This window comes from Sinocyclocheilus grahami, unplaced genomic scaffold, assembly GCF_001515645.1.
Source record: "Sinocyclocheilus grahami isolate Dianchi unplaced genomic scaffold, SAMN03320097.WGS_v1.1 scaffold528.1, whole genome shotgun sequence".
Taxonomy (NCBI): domain Eukaryota; kingdom Metazoa; phylum Chordata; class Actinopteri; order Cypriniformes; family Cyprinidae; genus Sinocyclocheilus; species Sinocyclocheilus grahami.
In genome coordinates, this window is record NW_015505707.1 from 132272 (window position 1) to 152305 (window position 20034).

Here is a 20034-nt window from a genome sequence, read left to right on the forward strand (position 1 = left end):
ACTCTTTACCAAGCGGCAACCTCCCGCTCTCTCTCGTGAAGCCAACACGGAAGTGACTTAAACTGCAATTCATCGACTGGCCGCTAGAGGCTGGCTCCAAAAGGGAGTCAATCCCATAGATGCCCCATGTTAAAATGCCCAACTTTTACAGCAGAAAAAACATGTTTACAGCCTGGTTCAAAAAGTTTGGTCTATATAGCTAATTTTGCCCTTCATGACAACTGTGAGGGGGGTGAATTTTTTTATAACTCATCCATTTAAATTATATTAAGCCTTAAAGTTCTGCATAATTAAGGGCGTGGCCACCTGAGTGACAGGTGGATTGCTGCTGTCACTGCCGTCGAGCTAGGTGGGCATGGCTTCAGCAACCAGCTCCCGCCTTTTTGCCCATTTTCGATTATTCGGGAGTGACGCGCTGCCAAGATGGCGACAGCCGGCTCCGCCCACTTTGAGCTTCAAAAACACTCTTCAGAAACCTACGGGTGACATCACGGGCACTACATCCATGTTTTTATACAGTCTATGCTCTTTACGGACTTTGAATGTCCAGGTTCAATACAACTTATTCTCTAACAACAGCATTTGGTGCATAAGGCTCATTATTACAGAGAATAATTTACTTGATCCTACATTAAAGTCATTTAATGCAATGGAAGTACACAAAGTCAGCACCATGTTCAATTAATCTTAATTGCTTTCAAACTTTCCTGATACATTAGTTAATGCACAGTGAAATAACATGAACAAACAATGAGCAATTGTATTTATATTAACTAACATTAAATGCTGAAAAAAATATTGCTCATTGTTAGTTTATTCTAGCTAATGCATTGCTGTTAACAAATTAAACCTTGTTGTAAAGTGTTTCTGTATTAATCATGCAACCGGAAAATCACAATACTTTTCTAAGTGGATAACTTGTGGATTCAATTTCTAAATCCATATAATTTGGTAATTATTTCATAATTCCTATTTGCTCTTTGCTCCATGTAAACACTATTTTTTTTTTTTAGATTATTTAGCCACGATCTTTTGTGTGAAAATGATTTAATGCTGTTACGTTGTCATCACAATAAAGTTTATAAGATTGAAGTGAAAAGATTGTGTAGTTTAATGTTTAAGTGAATGAAGTTAATGTTTAATGAAAGATTGGAAATAGCTATATATATAACGTTGGATCAGTAAGCAATATTATAAAAATCAATGGGTTTTTATGTTAAAATCTTGAGTCTATACTTTAAAAGAGTCTTTTTTCTTATGCTTATTGTTTTAAAAACCTTTAAATTTGATACAAATCTTGTGACAAAGGTGTATTATGTTAAAATCTTGGATCTATAAAGAGTGTTTATTTTCATTTTAAGGTTTCTTACTTTAAAAACACAATATTTTCTGCAGTAAAACATGGTCACAAATGCTGTTGATAAATATTAACTTTACACTTTTTAAACTATAAATAATTTTTTGATCGTCTTTGTAATGCCATCAAAATTTAAAGATTTTATATTATATAAACTTTGGCATGATCAGTAAGCAATATTATAGGCTAAAAGGGTTTTTATGGTAAACTCTTGCGTCTATACTTTAAAACAAAATTTTTTGTCATAACTGTTGGGAAATGTTAACTTTACACTTTTTAAACTAGAAATTATGTCTTTGATCTTCTTTGCAATGACACCCAAGTTTAAAGATTTGATATAACTTTAGCATGATCAGTGAGCAATTTTATACACGTTTTTGATACAAAACCCATGCCAACAGGTTTATTTGGTCAATGTCTTCGGTCTATACTTTAAAAGTGAGTATTTAAATGTTTATTGCTTTAAAAACACAATATTTGCTGTGGAAAAACATTGTCACAAATGCTGTTGAATAAGCATTTTTATTATAAAATTATGTTTTATCCTCTTTGTAATTTAGCTTAAAAGTCTAAATTGCCATCTGAAATCTCATGTGAAGCTTGACAAATAAAAAACGAGTGCATGCACCAAGCAAACATGGTAGCATGTTATTAGAAACAGTCCCGAAGCACTTGAAAGAATGTTGACACAGAAGCCAAGAGCCGCTCCGAGGTCTGTTTCTAATATCCTGATATTCCACAACAGATCCCGGCTCCACACGGACCGCTATGTGAAAGAAACACACGCAGGTGCACTGCAGCATTAACCAGCAGCAGCTGACAGTGAGAGCGACGAGCAGCGATAACCAGCTGCAGCTGACGAGTCACTAGGGATGCCACGACATCAAAATATCACAATACGACAATATTGTGATATGAAGTCTCCGACTAAATTACATTCACACTGGTGTTTCAGGAAGCCAAACAAATTAGAATATAATAATAACAACAATGGCAGTAATAGCCATATATTGTAAACAATTGCACTGAATATTTCATAGGTATATTATTTTTGCTTTACACTACAGTAGGGAAATTACAATACTTTTTTCCTAATTTCTACATTTGAAAGAGATATTTTGAATTTGGACTGCATTTAAACCACTAGCTGTCAGGAACTCATACTGCACTTTTAAGCTTTTATTTGAACAGAAATGGCAGTAGAGCTTTTATTTTAAAGGAAAACTCCAGCTTCAGTGAAAACGCGTCTCACTACAAATCTAGTCAAATGCTGTAATCATCTGCTGCGAAAATAAAGCATAGGTGGTGGTGGCCTTGCGTTCCGAAACGTGCGCTAAACTCACAGCACATGCAATAAACGAGTTTATTGCATTCATTCAGTGTGAACTGAGCTGTTCCGAGGCGCGGAAAACACCGGATCACGAGCTGATCGCGTGAACGAAGTGTGCACTTTGCTTTGAAATGTGCAGCGAAAACAGACTTGATGAAGGGATTAAGCCATATCGTGCTTTCGGTTTTAGTTCATTTTGACAGATACTGTGCCAAAGCATCATGGCCGATGCCGATTAATTAAAAAAATGCCACAAATCGGCCCGATCAATCGGTCGACTTTTAGTTAACATTAGTTAATTCATTAGTTAACATAAACTGCCAATGAAAAATTCTTCTAAACATTCATTAATCTTAGGCCATTTCAATAGGCCTATATAATAACACACTTTGTTAAAAACAAAAAGTTGCAACCGTGTTATATAATGAAATAAAGAGTTGTATTTTTTTAACAAAGATTAATAACTTCTGTAGCAAATGTAGCTATTGTGAATGTTAATGCATTAACCAAGGTTAACTAGTGAGATCTTATTGCAAAGTGGTACCTATTGGTCTTCAGAATTCTTTTGCACTTTACTCTGTAAGATTTTTAACTTTATACATTTTTGGGTATTGCTTTATTGTATTTAAATGTTCAGTTATTTTTGTTATAAGAAAAAAGTGATTAAACCTGTTATACTGTATTATGACCAGTGTTGGGCTAGTTACTCAAATAATGCAATATATTACTTATTACTAGTTACTCCTTTCGAAAGTAATATTGTTACTTTACTTATTACTTTCTGGCAACAGTAATTAGCTACACTACTAGTTACATTACTTTTTCTTCACGCCCCACAGAAGTTGTAACGGTGTATCTTCCACATAAAATTCTTCTAGAATGTTGCTAACAACATATTTCTGCCTCATCATTTGACCAAAATCCACACTGGATCGCAGTCAGACGTTATTACAAACACTCAATAGTGATTGATAGTGACATTCAAGTAGAAGTGTTGTATTAATCTCATTAATTGTCATGTGTAGCTTGAAGCGAATTGTAGTTTCTCTGTTGCATTTACGACTATATTTCATTGTATTTTATCAAATCACATAAGTTTGTAAGAAACGGTTTCATTTTCCAAAAAGATTTTTAATTATAGTAATATAATGTACCACATGCTGATCAGAGGGATGTGGGTGGGATGCAATGCCAGAGTAAAGTAAAGCCACAACTTAGCCAGTGTTCAGATCATCTTTTTGCCTGACAAAATCAATATAATGCAATATTTCGATCTGCTGAATGTAAGCTTTTCCATATTCCAAGCTTGCCTGCTGCACTGGGGACATCACATGCATGTGCGAGTGGTGAAAATTATGAAACTAAATCTAGGAATCTAGGAATTGTTGGATTTTAAATCAGCGGGATTGAGGCATCAAAAGAAACTAACTAAGCTGTTTTATGGATGGTAACTGGGTAACTGTTACTGAAATCTTATTAGTAATTAGTTACACTACTAATTACTGCAAAAAGTAATATTACAGTAACTAAGTTACTAGTAACTAGTTACTGCCCAACACTTATTATGACAAAACTTTTTTGCAACTAAATTTCAATATTGTGATAATACCGTATACCGTGATAAAAGCATTAGCAATTAAATCGCAACATGAATATTTTATACCGGCATATCCCTACTTTTATGTTACAATAAGAAGTTTAAATATATTTTAAAAACTACACTTTTTGCCCCAAAAGGCCTATCGTTTCATATCATCATGTGACCATGATAATATCGAGTTTTGCTATCCCGATATCACGATATTAATAATACCATTACATCCCTAGGAGTCACGAGCAAGCGGCAACCTTCAGGTCTCTCTCGTGAAACCAACACGGAAGTGACTTAAACTGCAATTCATCGACTGGCCGCTAGAGGCTGGCTCCAAAAGGGAGCATAGACATGTTAAAATGCCCAACTTTACAGCAGAAAAAAATATGTTTACAGCATGGTACAAAACAAAGATTAATAACTTCTGTAGCAAATGTAGCTATTGTGAATGTTAATGCATTAACCAAGGTTAACTAGTGAGATCTTATTGCAAAGTGGTACCTATTGGTCTTCAGAATTCTTTTGCACTTTACTCTGTAAGATTTTTAACTTTATACATTTTTGGGTATTGCTTTATTGTATTTAAATGTTCAGTTATTTTTGTTATAAGAAAAAAGTGATTAAACCTGTTATACTGTATTATGACCAGTGTTGGGCTAGTTACTCAAATAATGCAATATATTACTTATTACTAGTTACTCCTTTCGAAAGTAATATTGTTACTTTACTTATTACTTTCTGGCAACAGTAATTAGCTACACTACTAGTTACATTACTTTTTCTTCACGCCCCACAGAAGTTGTAACGGTGTATCTTCCACATAAAATTCTTCTAGAATGTTGCTAACAACATATTTCTGCCTCATCATTTGACCAAAATCCACACTGGATCGCAGTCAGACGTTATTACAAACACTCAATAGTGATTGATAGTGACATTCAAGTAGAAGTGTTGTATTAATCTCATTAATTGTCATGTGTAGCTTGAAGCGAATTGTAGTTTCTCTGTTGCATTTACGACTATATTTCATTGTATTTTATCAAATCACATAAGTTTGTAAGAAACGGTTTCATTTTCCAAAAAGATTTTTAATTATAGTAATATAATGTACCACATGCTGATCAGAGGGATGTGGGTGGGATGCAATGCCAGAGTAAAGTAAAGCCACAACTTAGCCAGTGTTCAGATCATCTTTTTGCCTGACAAAATCAATATAATGCAATATTTCGATCTGCTGAATGTAAGCTTTTCCATATTCCAAGCTTGCCTGCTGCACTGGGGACATCACATGCATGTGCGAGTGGTGAAAATTATGAAACTAAATCTAGGAATTATTTGATTGTTGGATTTTAAATCAGCGGGATTGAGGCATCAAAAGAAACTAACTAAGCTGTTTTATGGATGGTAACTGTAATATTATTACTGAAATCTTATTAGTAATTAGTTACACTACTAATTACTGCAAAAAGTAATATTACAGTAACTAAGTTACTAGTAACTAGTTACTGCCCAACACTTATTATGACAAAACTTTTTTGCAACTAAATTTCAATATTGTGATAATACCGTATACCGTGATAAAAGCATTAGCAATTAAATCGCAACATGAATATTTTATACCGGCATATCCCTACTTTTATGTTACAATAAGAAGTTTAAATATATTTTAAAAACTACACTTTTTGCCCCAAAAGGCCTATCGTTTCATATCATCATGTGACCATGATAATATCGAGTTTTGCTATCCCGATATCACGATATTAATAATACCATTACATCCCTAGGAGTCACGAGCAAGCGGCAACCTTCAGGTCTCTCTCGTGAAACCAACACGGAAGTGACTTAAACTGCAATTCATCGACTGGCCGCTAGAGGCTGGCTCCAAAAGGGAGCATAGACATGTTAAAATGCCCAACTTTACAGCAGAAAAAAATATGTTTACAGCATGGTACAAAAAGTGGTTTTGGTCTATATAGCTAATTTTGCCCTTCTTGACGACTGTGAGGGGGGTGAATTTTTTTTTATAACTCATCCGTTTAAATTATATTAAGCCTTAAAGTTCTGCATAATTAAGGGCGTGGCCACTTGAGTGACAGGTGGATTGCCGCTGCCGTCACCAACGTCGAGCTAGGTGGGCGTGGTTTCAGCAACCAGCTCCCGCCTCTTTGCCCATTTTCGATTATCCGGGAGTGACGCGCAGTGACGCGCTGCCAAGATGGCGACGGCCGGCTCCGCCCACTTTGAGCTTCGAAAACGCTCTTCAGAAACCTACGGGTGAAATCATGGACACTACGTCTGTGGTCACGAGTCCAAGCAGAAAGCCTCTCCACCCCCACGGCAGGGCAGGAGTGAAGTCGCACGGACCAAATGCAGGCCGACGCGTCAGCATTGAGAGGCTGCAGAACTCAACAAAGTCTTTCCCCAGCAGCGGCTCGACGTTAAGCTCAAGTCAGCAATTCATTGTTGTGTGAATGACCCGGGGGGATGGACACCCTGCCGCGCCGAACACATTCCACCGCATGTTTGCTCTGCCGAGGGTGCGGCTCGCTGCGCTGGGAGAAAACATACAACAGGTCCTTCTCAAATGAAGTCAGACAACCTGTGAAATCAACCCATCTCAAACTGTAGTTGAAATACAGTGAATCTGACCATTTGAACAAGTAGTTCGAAGCACTACAAATCATTAAATATAATAATCTATTTAGGAAAATGTTTTAATTATTTATTGTTAAATGTATTATTTGAATACATTTTGATTTACTATTATTTATTTAAAAACAGAACAGTCATTGTCTGCTAAGTTTAAATAGCATTAAAAATGAAAATATAAATGAAGAACACTTTATATATATCATAATACACATGTATTATTCTATTTTTATTATAAATACATATACTGAATAATAAAAAGTAATATTATATATTTATTTACATTTTTACAATACAAACATAAAATATGAATATTAAATTTACAGAAATAAAAAAGCAAACAAGTTGTATTAATAGAACATAACCAAAAATACAATGTTAATTTATGCTGTATAAAAATATTTTGATGCAAAATAAGAATAGCCTATATAAAATATATATTTTTTATTAAATTATTAAAATAAAGCAGCTAACTGCACTGAATGTGTCTTAATATTAATAAAAGACATAGCATGTATTGTTTATTATTATTATTATTAATTATATTTATACAATTCATTATAAAACATTTTAACGTATTATTATTTATATATACACTGTACAACAGAGAAGACCTTATCTATTATAAACAACAGGACAAATGAATGTAAAAAGCACTAAATGTGAAAATCTAAACTAATAATAATTAATATAATATAATACACATTATAAATAGCCTAAATTACTTTATATTATAAATTAATAATATGTTATGATAAGTATTGTTGGGGTTAATAGCAGTTTAAGTACATAATTTTTTTTTATACCCTGAAAGTGAAAATCCTTCATAATACATACATAAATAAATAATTTTATCTAATAAGTAAATAAATAGCTGCGGCTAGTCAGGAGAAAAACACAGATTGCAATTTACGAGATTTATCACTTGTCGCTTTGTTACACCATGCCAGGATAGGACATGCAATATATTTAGCAAAATAATGAACTCTTCTAGATATCTTTCAAAGAGCTATAAACTTGTGTACACTGATCATGCAGCAGACACGGCACCAATGCTGCACATCCGGCAGGGTCAAAACCAGACAAAACTGTTGATGCTGGCTAGGTTTGAGCCGCTGTGTGTTCAGCTGATGACATGTGAGCTGTTTTTAGGACATTTGTGCCTGGACTGTCTCGCTGACGGCTGCAAGCCATGCAAGTGCCTTGTCAAGCGCAGACATCATCACTCCAGAGCGAGAAACTACAACAACAACGGCCTATTCAGTGTCAGGCTCACCATCACATGACTCTGGCATTTGTATATTATCTAGGAAGACGGGAACGACTCTCCTTTCCATCCCCCACAATTCACAGCACTTCCTGCCTCTCTGTCAATAGAGTCGACCAGCTGCAGCTCAACCGGCTTCTCAGTAACTAGGTTAGAGAGGACAAATGCACTGAGGTCGGGTACAACGCTGGGAAACTCATTTGAAATCGCAGTTTGCCACGAGCAACTCATAAAATCAAGCATCCCCTGAAAATTAAAAAATAAATGAATAAACAATAAAAGTTAACTACCCCATAGTTATCTACCCTAAAAGTTAACAACCTTAAGTTAACCATCCTAAAGTAGTTTTTAAATATGCCAATTTATAAAAAAAAATCTATAAAATCAATATTAATATTAATTCATGAAAATACTCATAATACATACATTTGACTAACCTAAACTAAACAAAAAAATAAAAAATAAATATCTATATACAAAAAAAAAACATTTTAAATAAAAAAGTATACTAAATAAACAAAAAGGTTATATTTGATATATTGTAAAATTATCTTTGGTTAAAGAAAAAATTGACAAAATTAATTCGATTAAAAATGCATTAAATATAAAAATTATAATGTGCACAGTTAAATACTTTTAAAACGTTATTGTAATATATCTGAAGTATGTGTGTATATACAGTAAATGTGTGTGTTTATATATATATATATATATAAACAAATTATTCAAATAAAGCACACAATTACACTGAATTCTAAATTATAAAATATATTGCTATTTACTATTATGAAACATTTTAAAGTATTATTATTATTGTTAAAAGATTAATATTGTATTTTTAAAAAAGTAATTATATATTACAGACAACAGACAAATTAATATAAATAGCATTGAATATTTTAAAAATATAGCCTACTACTAAATGCACATACAGTACACATTATATATTATTTTAATTTAAAATTTACATCATTTATATAACTGAACCATAGACATAGTGCTAATACAAGCTGTAGACACAAATAAATATTATAGTATATAATAGTAGTTAAATTATATCATTTAAAAATATCCTGAAAGCGAAAATGCTTCATAAAGCAAAATAAATAGATAAATAAAAAATGTAAAAAATATTATAAATAAATAAATACATTTTACATTTATTAAAAAAATAAATCACAGCAGTATTTATCTCGCACAAAAAAAAGTCAGTTAATGCAACAATTATTTATTCAATACAAAAAAAGCACAATAAAATGTGAAAAAAAACACTGATGTAACTTGAAAAGACGAACAATTCTGAACAAATTCTGAAAAAGACGCAAAGCTAGTAGCGCAAGTTTTAACGTGTTACTCCCCAAAAGTGATTGTTTGTTCTTGGACTCAAAAGTCACGGCCTTGAACATGCTGCGGTCAAGCAGGAAATTGGCTGTGCTGTACGTCTATAAAAATGGAAAGCGTAGTTCATGGCAGCGGACTCTGGCCAGATCTTACAGCACAATGCAGCACACACCTGCACTTCCACAGGACACACAGAATCTCACGCCGCTGTGCAAATGCTGAGGGCAGCAGGACGGCGTCACAATGAAAGCGTGAACGCTACAAATGAGCCCACTGACCGGATTCATTATCAGCTAATGCAGAGCACATGGCTGACTGGAAAACAACTCGGCCTTTTGTGCATCTTCGCAAGGTCATCGCAGTCGGAGGAGCTCACGATTCTGCGCAGCACCTCCGGCTGCGAGTCAATGAGACAAACTGATGACCGTCGACTCCCAGGGGCCAAAGACAGCAGCTCAATGGGCCCCTGTGTTTGAGATTTAATTAATACAGAAAACGCAATCTTCAAGATGAATATACTCAGTTTTAGAGGTCAGAGGACCGAACCAAACACAAAAGATTGGATTGCATACTATAAAGGTCTAATGGCATGTTTTGGGAAACTTAATAAACAAGAAAAATGAAAAGTTAAAATCGTTGCAGCTTTTTATTATTCCAGTAAAAATATCACAATAAATATATTTAATACATTGCCCAGCCCTGTTAATTAATGAGAAAATAAATTATAAATATATTATACATTATTATAATTTAGAAAGAATAGATTCTAAATATTTTCTTTGAATTTTAAACAGTTTTTAGACTGAGAATCCATATGTCTGGGTGTAATTTCTTAAGTCCAAGCAAGAGAGTTGGCAATTTAAGGCTCAGATTTGTTTCAGTCACATGAAGGCCACATAGCAACCACCCAGAAAACCCTAACAACAATATGATGTACAAAACTGTTCGGATGATTGTGGAAAGACAGACAGACTGGATCCTAACTGAAGGCGGTTGTTATTGCATTAGGCAGCTGTCTTCTCTGACAGAACTCAACTGCCGTAATAGACCGTAAGTCGATGGCAAATTACAGTAATTCACTAGATCTTTGACTCACCTCTGAATAACAGAGAAGAGACGACACTAAAAACTGTTTTACAGGCTGATGTTGCCAAAATGAATTCAACTTCCGCCCTGCGAACTGAAACCCAGAGCACGAACGACCATGGGGTTAATATGATTTCACAAGCTTGGGCTTATTTAAATGCAGACAGAAAAACAATACAAGTTAAAGTACTTCACTAGATCCTTTTAAACTGTCACATATCAGCTTTAGGCCTGCCATAAACCAACAAATGCTGGCACAATCAGCCAAAAGCATAATGCAATGCATCGTTCAACTATCCAGCTTTATGCATAAGTAACTCTAATGATCTCACAGGTCGACTGCTTTGATACCACACTCATGCCTCGTGGCCTAAAGCGCTCTTAACACTATCCTCTGACACTGACCTACATAGTGACCTTGCCTAACTTGCGCGACAAACGGCAGAGCGTGTAAGCAGTTCATTTTTTATTTATTTACTGCAGCGCACATGAAGGTAAGTATCTTCTTAAGTCTATTATTCCTGTGAGAGATTGGACCTGCTCCAGTTTTACTGCGCATTTGTCAATGTCACCGGTGCAGTGTATTCCTGCATTAAAACATGTGAGCTGCCGTATCGCTCGCCTCATGACCATCTGTGTCGGGAAACATTACGTGACCCAGATTAAACCAAAAGATCACTTTGTGATCACTATAAAGCACAGTGTCATGGTTTTCCGCAAGAATACGATAAAAGACACCAATGTTTCATAAATAATTCATGTTATTATTAATAATATTTGCCATTACATTATGTATTGTTAAAAGAAATTGGTGCTTGCCCATGCAAAACTGGCAGGGTTATTAAACTAAAACAAAAACCATATTCATGTGTTGCTTGAAATAAAATAATCGTTACCTGCAATTACACAAAATATTTAAAGAATTCAACTGATTTTATTCCAGCTAGTTGCCAAGGCAATGTCTCATTTTCATTTAGTTTAACCTGATGTCCTAACAAATGTAAACTAAAACTAATATTAAGTCATATAAAAATTAATAAAAATATAAAGATATTAAAAAATAAACAGCTAATAAAAAAAACAAGAAAGAACAAAACAAGTAAGAAAATTACTGAAACCTAAAATTAAAATTAAAATGATAAAAATTAATTAAAAACACTGATTGAAAACTATAATGGAATCTTATTGTTTTTAATTTACAGTGGTTTAAAGTGAATGCCACTCGTTATGCAGTGAAATTAATTGTTTAAAAACACTGCTTAAAAATTCTCAGTAAGAAAAAATACAAATATAAGAAAAGATACAGATATTAATATAGAATTTTAAAAAATTGATATTTTTTCTAAATTATATGTATCTCACATATTGTAAGATCTTTTAAAAATATTTTAGTGATGCTTTAAATCTCTATTCCAAAAGTTGCATCTTTAAATTCGCCTCATTTACTGCAACAGTCATGCACAAGCAAACACGCACCTGTTTTTTGAACGTTATTTAAGTGCATCTTTATAAGCATTGTGTTTTATCTTAGAAACCTCCATTAATAGACTATCCTTCAATAAATTCATTGCAGATTTGTTGATTTGGCGCATTATCATAGAATTCAGTTGATGATGCACTACAACATTTTAATGCATGAAAAATATCCTGTTTGGACTGTAAATAATGTTTGAGATTTTAATCAGTTCAAGAGTTCTTCAATGCCATTTTGTGCTACTGAAATTAGAGATGCTTTTAACATATTAACGAAAACTTACCGACCAAATTTTTTTTAATAAAAATACAGTTATGTGCGAGTGCATCGTCCAGTTTATTTATTTAACCACACAGTATGGGCTAACATCTGATGCTTTAATTATCGGTCACTGCATTTATGTTTTTGTTAGTTTTGCACATGGTCAAGGTTCTAAAAGTAGCATCAACGTTCACGGAAACCCAATGGCAGGCCGTACAAATGACGGACGTGGCATGGTAACGTTAGATGGAAAGATATAAAATGGGCTGGATGAGAGAGCAGCGCTGCCCTTTCGCTCTCTATAGGTCAGCTTTATTTGAAGTGTGCAGTATGCAGTGTGGCAGCGCTGACACATGCACTCTAATTTCAGAGTGCTGCACTAAGGCAAGCTATTTGCCAGCAACACAAAAAGTATCCTCAAAAAATGTTGTTGACGTTCGCTCGGTCAAATACCGGGCGCAGTGAGTTCCCGTGCTTCATTTACATAATAATTACTGCCTAGAAATTGATCAACAGTCAAAAACGGTGTTTATGCACAATGATCAATGTGAAATTACATATAACACAAGCAATTCCAGCTCTAAAAGTCATCAATATACACTAGCTAAACGACACATAAATAGCTTACAGTTACACTCATGAAATAGAGCACAACCGCCAAGTTTCCAGAAGTAATTTTCTCAGAGGAATTGACTTTTAACAATAATTGATCACTTATAAACTGTTAAAGACAGACCTACTGTGAGCTACAAGGTTGTTAATCAATGGTATATGCTTTTGTTAAAGCCATCAGCCCACACTTTTCCAACTTACTTTTAAAAGAATCATGTTTAACAGTAGGGCTGTGATGGTGGCAGATTTTTACCACCGTGGTGGTAATGGACCAACTACCACCGGTGGTGCGGTGTTGATAGGATATATATATATATATATATATATATATATCGGCGCGGCGCGACACGACAAAATACTATAGAACTCATTATAATCAGTGATGCTACACTGGATGCGGCACGACACGACATGACAAATCCCCAACAGTAAACTGCCTCGTCCTGTTTATAAGTTACTGACACAGAGTTCAAATGTCCTGTAGAGAAACTCAACCTGTTGCGACGCGGCGGTGTCTCGTCCGGTGTAGACACGGTTCACTGTTTCGCCGCCAAGCAAGCGGGCGCATTAACTCTCTTTGAAATATGAATCGTTGACACATTTCTTGTTAATTTACTCATTACTCAATATAAATCTTTACTCGAACAAGGACTAATTAACGAGCTAATTAACAAACATACAGCAAGTCATGCGTAATCCCAAAAGATGCATCAAGTAAGCAGCAGGCCTTACCTTCAGCGAGTCGAAGCAGGCGATCACCCGTCCGTTCTCCACCTGGCAGCTCTTGGGCGGGTGTGCGAATTTGCATTCCTCGTCGCTGCGCGAGCACGTCCCTCTCTGAAACTGCCGGCACACCTCGAGCGTCAGCCATTTCGTGTCTCGCATCGACGAGATGTTTAAAGCCATAGCTGTTTGAGAACCTGCAGGCTCTATGGTGTCGGTTGTGGGATTGTTGCTTCGGGTTCAAATAGTCTGCAAACGTATATCTGTGGGGGTTTTTTATGTCTAGTTTTGAGGTTTGTCGGCGAGGCCCTTTAAATAGAGACGTCACATTCAGACCCCCGCTGGCTGTCGCATGGGAGATGGCGGCTATCAGTGAGGCTGTCAATCTCATTCATCAGTCATTTAGTCTCAGGTGCACAACAACGGCGCGACAATAAGAACATGCTCCAGGTCTCTAAATGGTCTTGAGCTCGATGGCTGTGGATGGCAATATCTGAAGGCAACGGCTCTCCTTGGAACGATATCTAATAAAGTTTGTGAATGGAAAAAGCGTGTCGTTTCCTTGTGCTATGGCAAGTCTGAGGAATTGAGATCTTTTCGGAGGCCAAGCCAGCGTTGTTTACAGTGTAGGATGGGAGCGGCGAGCAGCTTCAAGTAGGAACGTCGTCAGAGAAGGCACTTTCTTCTGTTCGGGATCTGGAAAAGACGGACAAGATTTGGGTAAGAAACATGGACAATAGAAACTTTCCACATCTATTTGGCACAGAATTTAATTTTCTATATTTAAGTATTACTTTATTAAATCTGGCAGTTGTTCATGTAGCAAAAATATTTCAAAACCACCTGAAACTTGCAGTAACCTAAAGAACAGAATTTTTTTTAAATAAAGGAGTGCATTTAATTGCATATTAAACCAACAATATCCACCTAAAAGGAACGATAGACAGATGTTTTTATGGAAAGCATTGGGTGTTACCTAACCAGAGGCCATCATTTAGTCATTTAAGCAACAATTTTATCCAAAGGGACTTACAAATGAGGAACATCACAAGCAAAGCACAGGAGCAAAGTATATCAAATGTTGCATCAAAGCATGCTTTGAAAAAAAAACAGTGATATCTATTAAGCGCAGTGCCACGTTCGGTCAAACGCCGAGGCGCAGAAGCACCAAAGGAAAACTCCTCCCCTTCCTAAACCATTTAAGACTGCCTAACCTGTTGAGTAATGCCAGAGGTTTTAGCCAATAATAAACACGCAGCGGCGCGATATTCCTGGCAGGAGTTCAAATGCCAGAAAAGGACTGAAACAGATGCATATTACAGACGCGATCCTGTCAGCGACGGGTGCCACAACACCTCGACTGGCTCACATTAAACACTGAGTAAGAAAGGATAGAGAGGCAGAAAGATATAGAGAGACAGACACACAGAGACAGAGACAGACAATGAAAAATAGAGACAGACAGACAGACAGACAGAACGATAGATAGAGCGATAGAACGATAGATAGAGCGATAGAACGATAGATAGATAGATAGATAGATAAAACTAAAGACAGACAGAGAGACAAAGATACACAGATAGAACAATAATTCATAAAGACAGATAGACGCAGATCATTCCGTTATCAATCCATCATTAATAACCCCTGGCAGAAAAACTAGTAATCTCTGTCGGAATTGCAGCAGCTTATAACGTAACTACCACCGCAGGACTCAATCGTCCCGTAATACGCCACCTCTGGCAGGACTCGGGAACCTCACAGACCTCGCCGCTGAAATAGAGCTCTTTTCTTGGAACATCTGGAAATATTTTCTTGTGCAAACTGAAGGAGAGGAGGGGTGGGGGTTGTGCAGCAGACGAAACAAGGCCGTAAAAATCTGCAGCTGCCGCTTAAGATTCCCTTTGCTGTGTAATGACGGCCACGTCCCCTCCACTTAGAGCAAAGCTAACAGACAAGTGCCAAACAATAACTACTGTGTGTATGGAATCCAACACTATAGTGCTTTGAACCTTTTTAGGGTGATCGCATGCATTAAATAAAACAAGTCTGAACATGTTCTGAGGTGTGCTATAGAGGGCACGTGACGCCTGGATTTGCCCTGAATGGAATATCATCATACTCATACTAATTTTTTAGTATGCAATATGTAGGCTAACATTGTGTGCAATGCAAGCATGAAACACCAGGATGAGCTACAATATTTGCTAAAATGTGAAGTTTACAAACACGCTGCAGTGACTACTACCATATCCCACAATGCAATGCACTAAACTGGACCTTGTATTTGAAGAAATATCAACTGCATCTCTTTCTTGACTCATCATTATTTGATCAAACTGCCGGATTTTTAAATAAATCTTTAAAAAAAAATCTTTAAATAAAAAAATGTAATTAAATGTCTGGATGATAACTAGAAGCCACTCTGAATTAAGAAACATAATGAAATCATGACACAATGATATAGCATGCAGAAGGCAAAACATTAGTATTCCATTCAGACCACAGCCGCCTTGATCGATTCAGTTTTTTTATTAAGACTTGTGGTGATCTGGACCTTTCTTTTGTCTTTCACCAATAACACACAGCGAGTATTAGTGTAATCTAATGAGCTTGAGTGTTTCTTTCATTTTCCACTCTTGTTGCTAAGGGCCTGTTTCTTCTTTCTATTTCCAATAATGCCTAGCAACCACAAGAGTGCACCTACAAAAAAAGAAAAATGTAATTGAGGCATAATGAGAGAAATCGACCCTTTAAGAAAAATGCAACAGGTGTAGTGTAACAGAAATACATGCTAATCTGCATAATGCAGACAGTGCAATCATGAAATAATGACACGGCAACAACAAAACAACAAACAGGGTATTTAAAACAAGCATGCACTTTATTTAAGTGAGATAGAAAAAAAATAATAGCCACTGGGAAACATAATACCTTCTCTTCTTGTATTAGTTAAGTTAGCATTGATATGACCTCTATTTGATATGAGCTTTAAAGTAACTGATAAAATATCTATATAAAATCAAATATAACAATAAAAAATAAATAGTAAAATCAAATCTTCATAACATTACCTGCAATGCTTTATTGGAATAGAATAGAATAGAATAAAATTAAATAAAATTAAAAACAAAACAAAACACATAATACTATCTGCAATGCTTTTCCTGAAGAACCCAAAACCGACTTTAAAACTGTTCAGGCAACCAACTGGTTGATTTTTTTAATATACATTTTTGCACATCCTTAGTTGAAATGTGCATTGAAGTCTTGAGTCAAGAACACTGAATGCACCATCCAGCCTTACGATAAGCTAAGATGACAAGGAACCACAGTCAAATAACTGGTCCAAAGGTCCAAACTGTCAAGCAGTCATTTAAAAAAAAAAAACGTTCTAGTGCAGCTGTAATTTGAGATTCTTGTGCGCGGCACTATTTGAGCTCTTGAAAAACACATTAGCAAAGCTTCCTTTTTGGCAGCACTTCGAACGGGACCTAAGAGAGGCAGATTCCCAGCCCTGGAAAGGCAAAAACCCTGGTGTTAGAAGTTGATTCAGAAAGAGTCATTTGGATCTCTCAATCTACGCTCCACCGTCGGACACTCCTAGCGCCCGCTGCGCCTTTCCATTTTACGATTATAAAATTAAATAGCCTGCCATACTCGTCGCACACGTAGTCTCTACGGTACGATTTAATTTCATAGCTTTACCCCCGAGAGTCAAGCCATAAAAAATGGGATAGAAACCATGTCAGATGTGACCTCATGCAATTAATCCTCTTGTATTTTTAGAACTCAGAAACCTGATGGTCTGATTTATGAGGTGAATGACAGTTAAAGGGTGCTTCAGTAATACAATCTGTCAGCTAGTAGAAGTGCTTAAAGCTTATAAACTGACATAATGGGCCACCAAAGTTTGGATACGCAGGCCTGTTCGGTTCTCTTTTCCAGGTGCAATCACACAATTCGTGAAGCGCAGCAAACACAGGGTTTATAAAAGAGTGCACTAGGGATGTAACAATGCACTCCAAGCCAAATAAAAATAAATGAAAATGTGACGATTCAAGTTGGTTGAGATGTTAAACGAATCACAATACAATTGGGATGGGCTTTTATATATACATTGTTTTTCATCTTGCCTCTGTATAATGCACATTAAAATAATACTTATAAGCGCCACCTACTGTCAGAGAGTGATTTTGCATTCTCATTCAGAACGTATGCTTTTATGTAGTTTTATGTAGCATAATTTCACAAAGCTAATTCTGTTTTTGCTTAAAATGCATTTTCTGTACAAATTGCATTTTATGCTGATGATATATACAAATATTTGTTTATTTATTATTTTTTGTATATGAAAAGATTTTATTTTATTTGTATTATTCATTTATTTAATTGGGTATTTATTTTAAAATAAAATTAATTTTAGTTATTTGATATAAAAGATATTTCAATTTCACAAAGAAATGTGCAGCATTTTGTAATAACACCTTTTTTTAATAATTTGTTTATTATCTCATTTTGCTAAAAAAAACAAATAGTGAGAAAATCATATTGTGAAACCAGTATCGTGAATCATATTGCATCGTGAGTTGAGCGAATCGTTACATCCTTACAGCGCACATGTAAAAACAAAAATCTTGTAAAAACAATCAAAGCATAGCTGCCAACCAAAATTTGTTTCTCCCTTAAACAACTGTGATTCCAGTCAAATCAATGCAAATGTCTCCCTGTCAGCTGTTCGCTCAAATGAGGACAAAACACTGGGTAGGTTTCTCCAGATGACAAGATAATATAGGCCTAAGTGAAGGCTTTTAAAGTTCAAGTGTGCATTTTTTTTATGTTAAAATACCTTCTACTTTCTCTTAGTATAATATGCAGAGTCAACTATTTGTAGGATCACGCCTCTGAAAAGTGCAAACAATGCAGTTCTGCAGTGCTTGAGCATGTGATACAACAACACTCTCGCTCAACTAATTCCATTTAGTAGTGCAAAAAAATTTAAAGAAAAAAGCTCATCAAAGAGTAGGCCTAGACAAAAAAAATGACAAGATATTGCCAAGTCCTAAAAGGTTACTCTGACTCTTTGAAAACCGAGAAATTTAGTTGATAGTTCAAAGCTATCAAAGTCAACTTCGGGTAAAAAAAAAAAAGGTTAGTTTTGTCTAAATGGCACCGAATAGATATCAAATTGAAGAAGAGTGGCCAATAAACTGCTAGATACTGCCAAGTCACCAGATCCCCTGCAGTTACTCTTGGTTTCAGAGAAGCGAGAGCTTTGACAGATAGTTGTAACCGAGTAGGAATGGTTGCAAGTCAGAGGCTGATGAGGGCGGACAGATGGTGTGCAGGTAGGAAGGTGGCTGCGCTATCCTTGTTGTGACCTGCAGAGATTAGCGCTGTCTGTACACCCCCACCCTTCCCCACAATGATTAGTGCTACCGGAGGAGAACGCCTGGCTGAACAGCAAAGCCGGGCATTCCACAGATGCAATTATCTATTATCACAAAAAAAAGTTAAATATCAGATCTTACATCACTGCAGGGAAGAGTATCTCAGCAATTAAAGTTACCCAGTCTAAGTCAACAGGGAGTCAACATTACCAACTGTACACATAAGTTTGCCTCTGAAACAACTTTCTTTTTCAGATGACATCATCAAGCCCTCTTATTTTTAGCCCCTCCCCCTCTAACCACTAGGGGTGGGAATCTTTAGTCACCTCACGATCCGATCCCGATTCTGGGAGTCACGATCCGATTCCAGAACGATTCTTGATCTGATTTTTGTTGATCTTTTCTGTTGTTTTTTTACTATGACATCATAGACAGCGGGATATCTATTAAGCTGCACTCACGCACGGATCTCTTTTGAAAGAAGTCATGTTGTTTGTCCTGTCCGTTTAATCCCTTAAGACATAAGTGGCTGTGTTTACATTAATTTTACATTAAAGTGCATTAAACCACTTACACGGAGTCGCGCACAGTCGCATGCGCGAGCAGTCTTCACAAACAAAGCGCAGTCAGCATTTGAAATTGTAAGCAGCCTTCTGTTAGTGAGGTTCATATTTTAAATATATAAGTCTACTGCATTCCAAACCACATAAATGATGACTTCGTAGAGCATTTGTAAGGAAAATACCGACGGGCGAGACCGCATACTTCAAGTGTAACATCAAACAAAGCGCGCGTCTCTCACAGCGCATCCGGTGCAATGAAGCCTGCGCATATCCTTGTAATTAGCTTTAACCTTTCCGAACTTTATGAAAGATAATTTTACGGAAGGTTCGAGCGGTGTATGTGTGTGAGGAATTGGAAGCAAGCAGAATACGGGTGTTTCTAAAGCAAAC

At 35.9% G+C, this 20034-nt stretch overlaps 1 protein-coding gene across 7 annotated transcripts in view; it reads right to left on the reverse strand.

Annotated features, from left to right (window-relative positions):
- The window catches only part of LOC107555253 (muscleblind-like protein 2a), a 65890-nt gene that overhangs the window by 32193 nt on the left and 13663 nt on the right, over positions 1 to 20034 (reverse strand). For all 7 annotated transcript variants that reach the window (XM_016237997.1, XM_016237996.1, XM_016237995.1 and 4 more), the window contains exon 2: positions 13701 to 14387. In XM_016237997.1, coding sequence (XP_016093483.1) covers positions 13701 to 13874 — 174 coding nt within the window. In that variant the 5' untranslated portion in view covers positions 13875 to 14387. The remainder of the gene's footprint in view (positions 1 to 13700; positions 14388 to 20034) is intronic.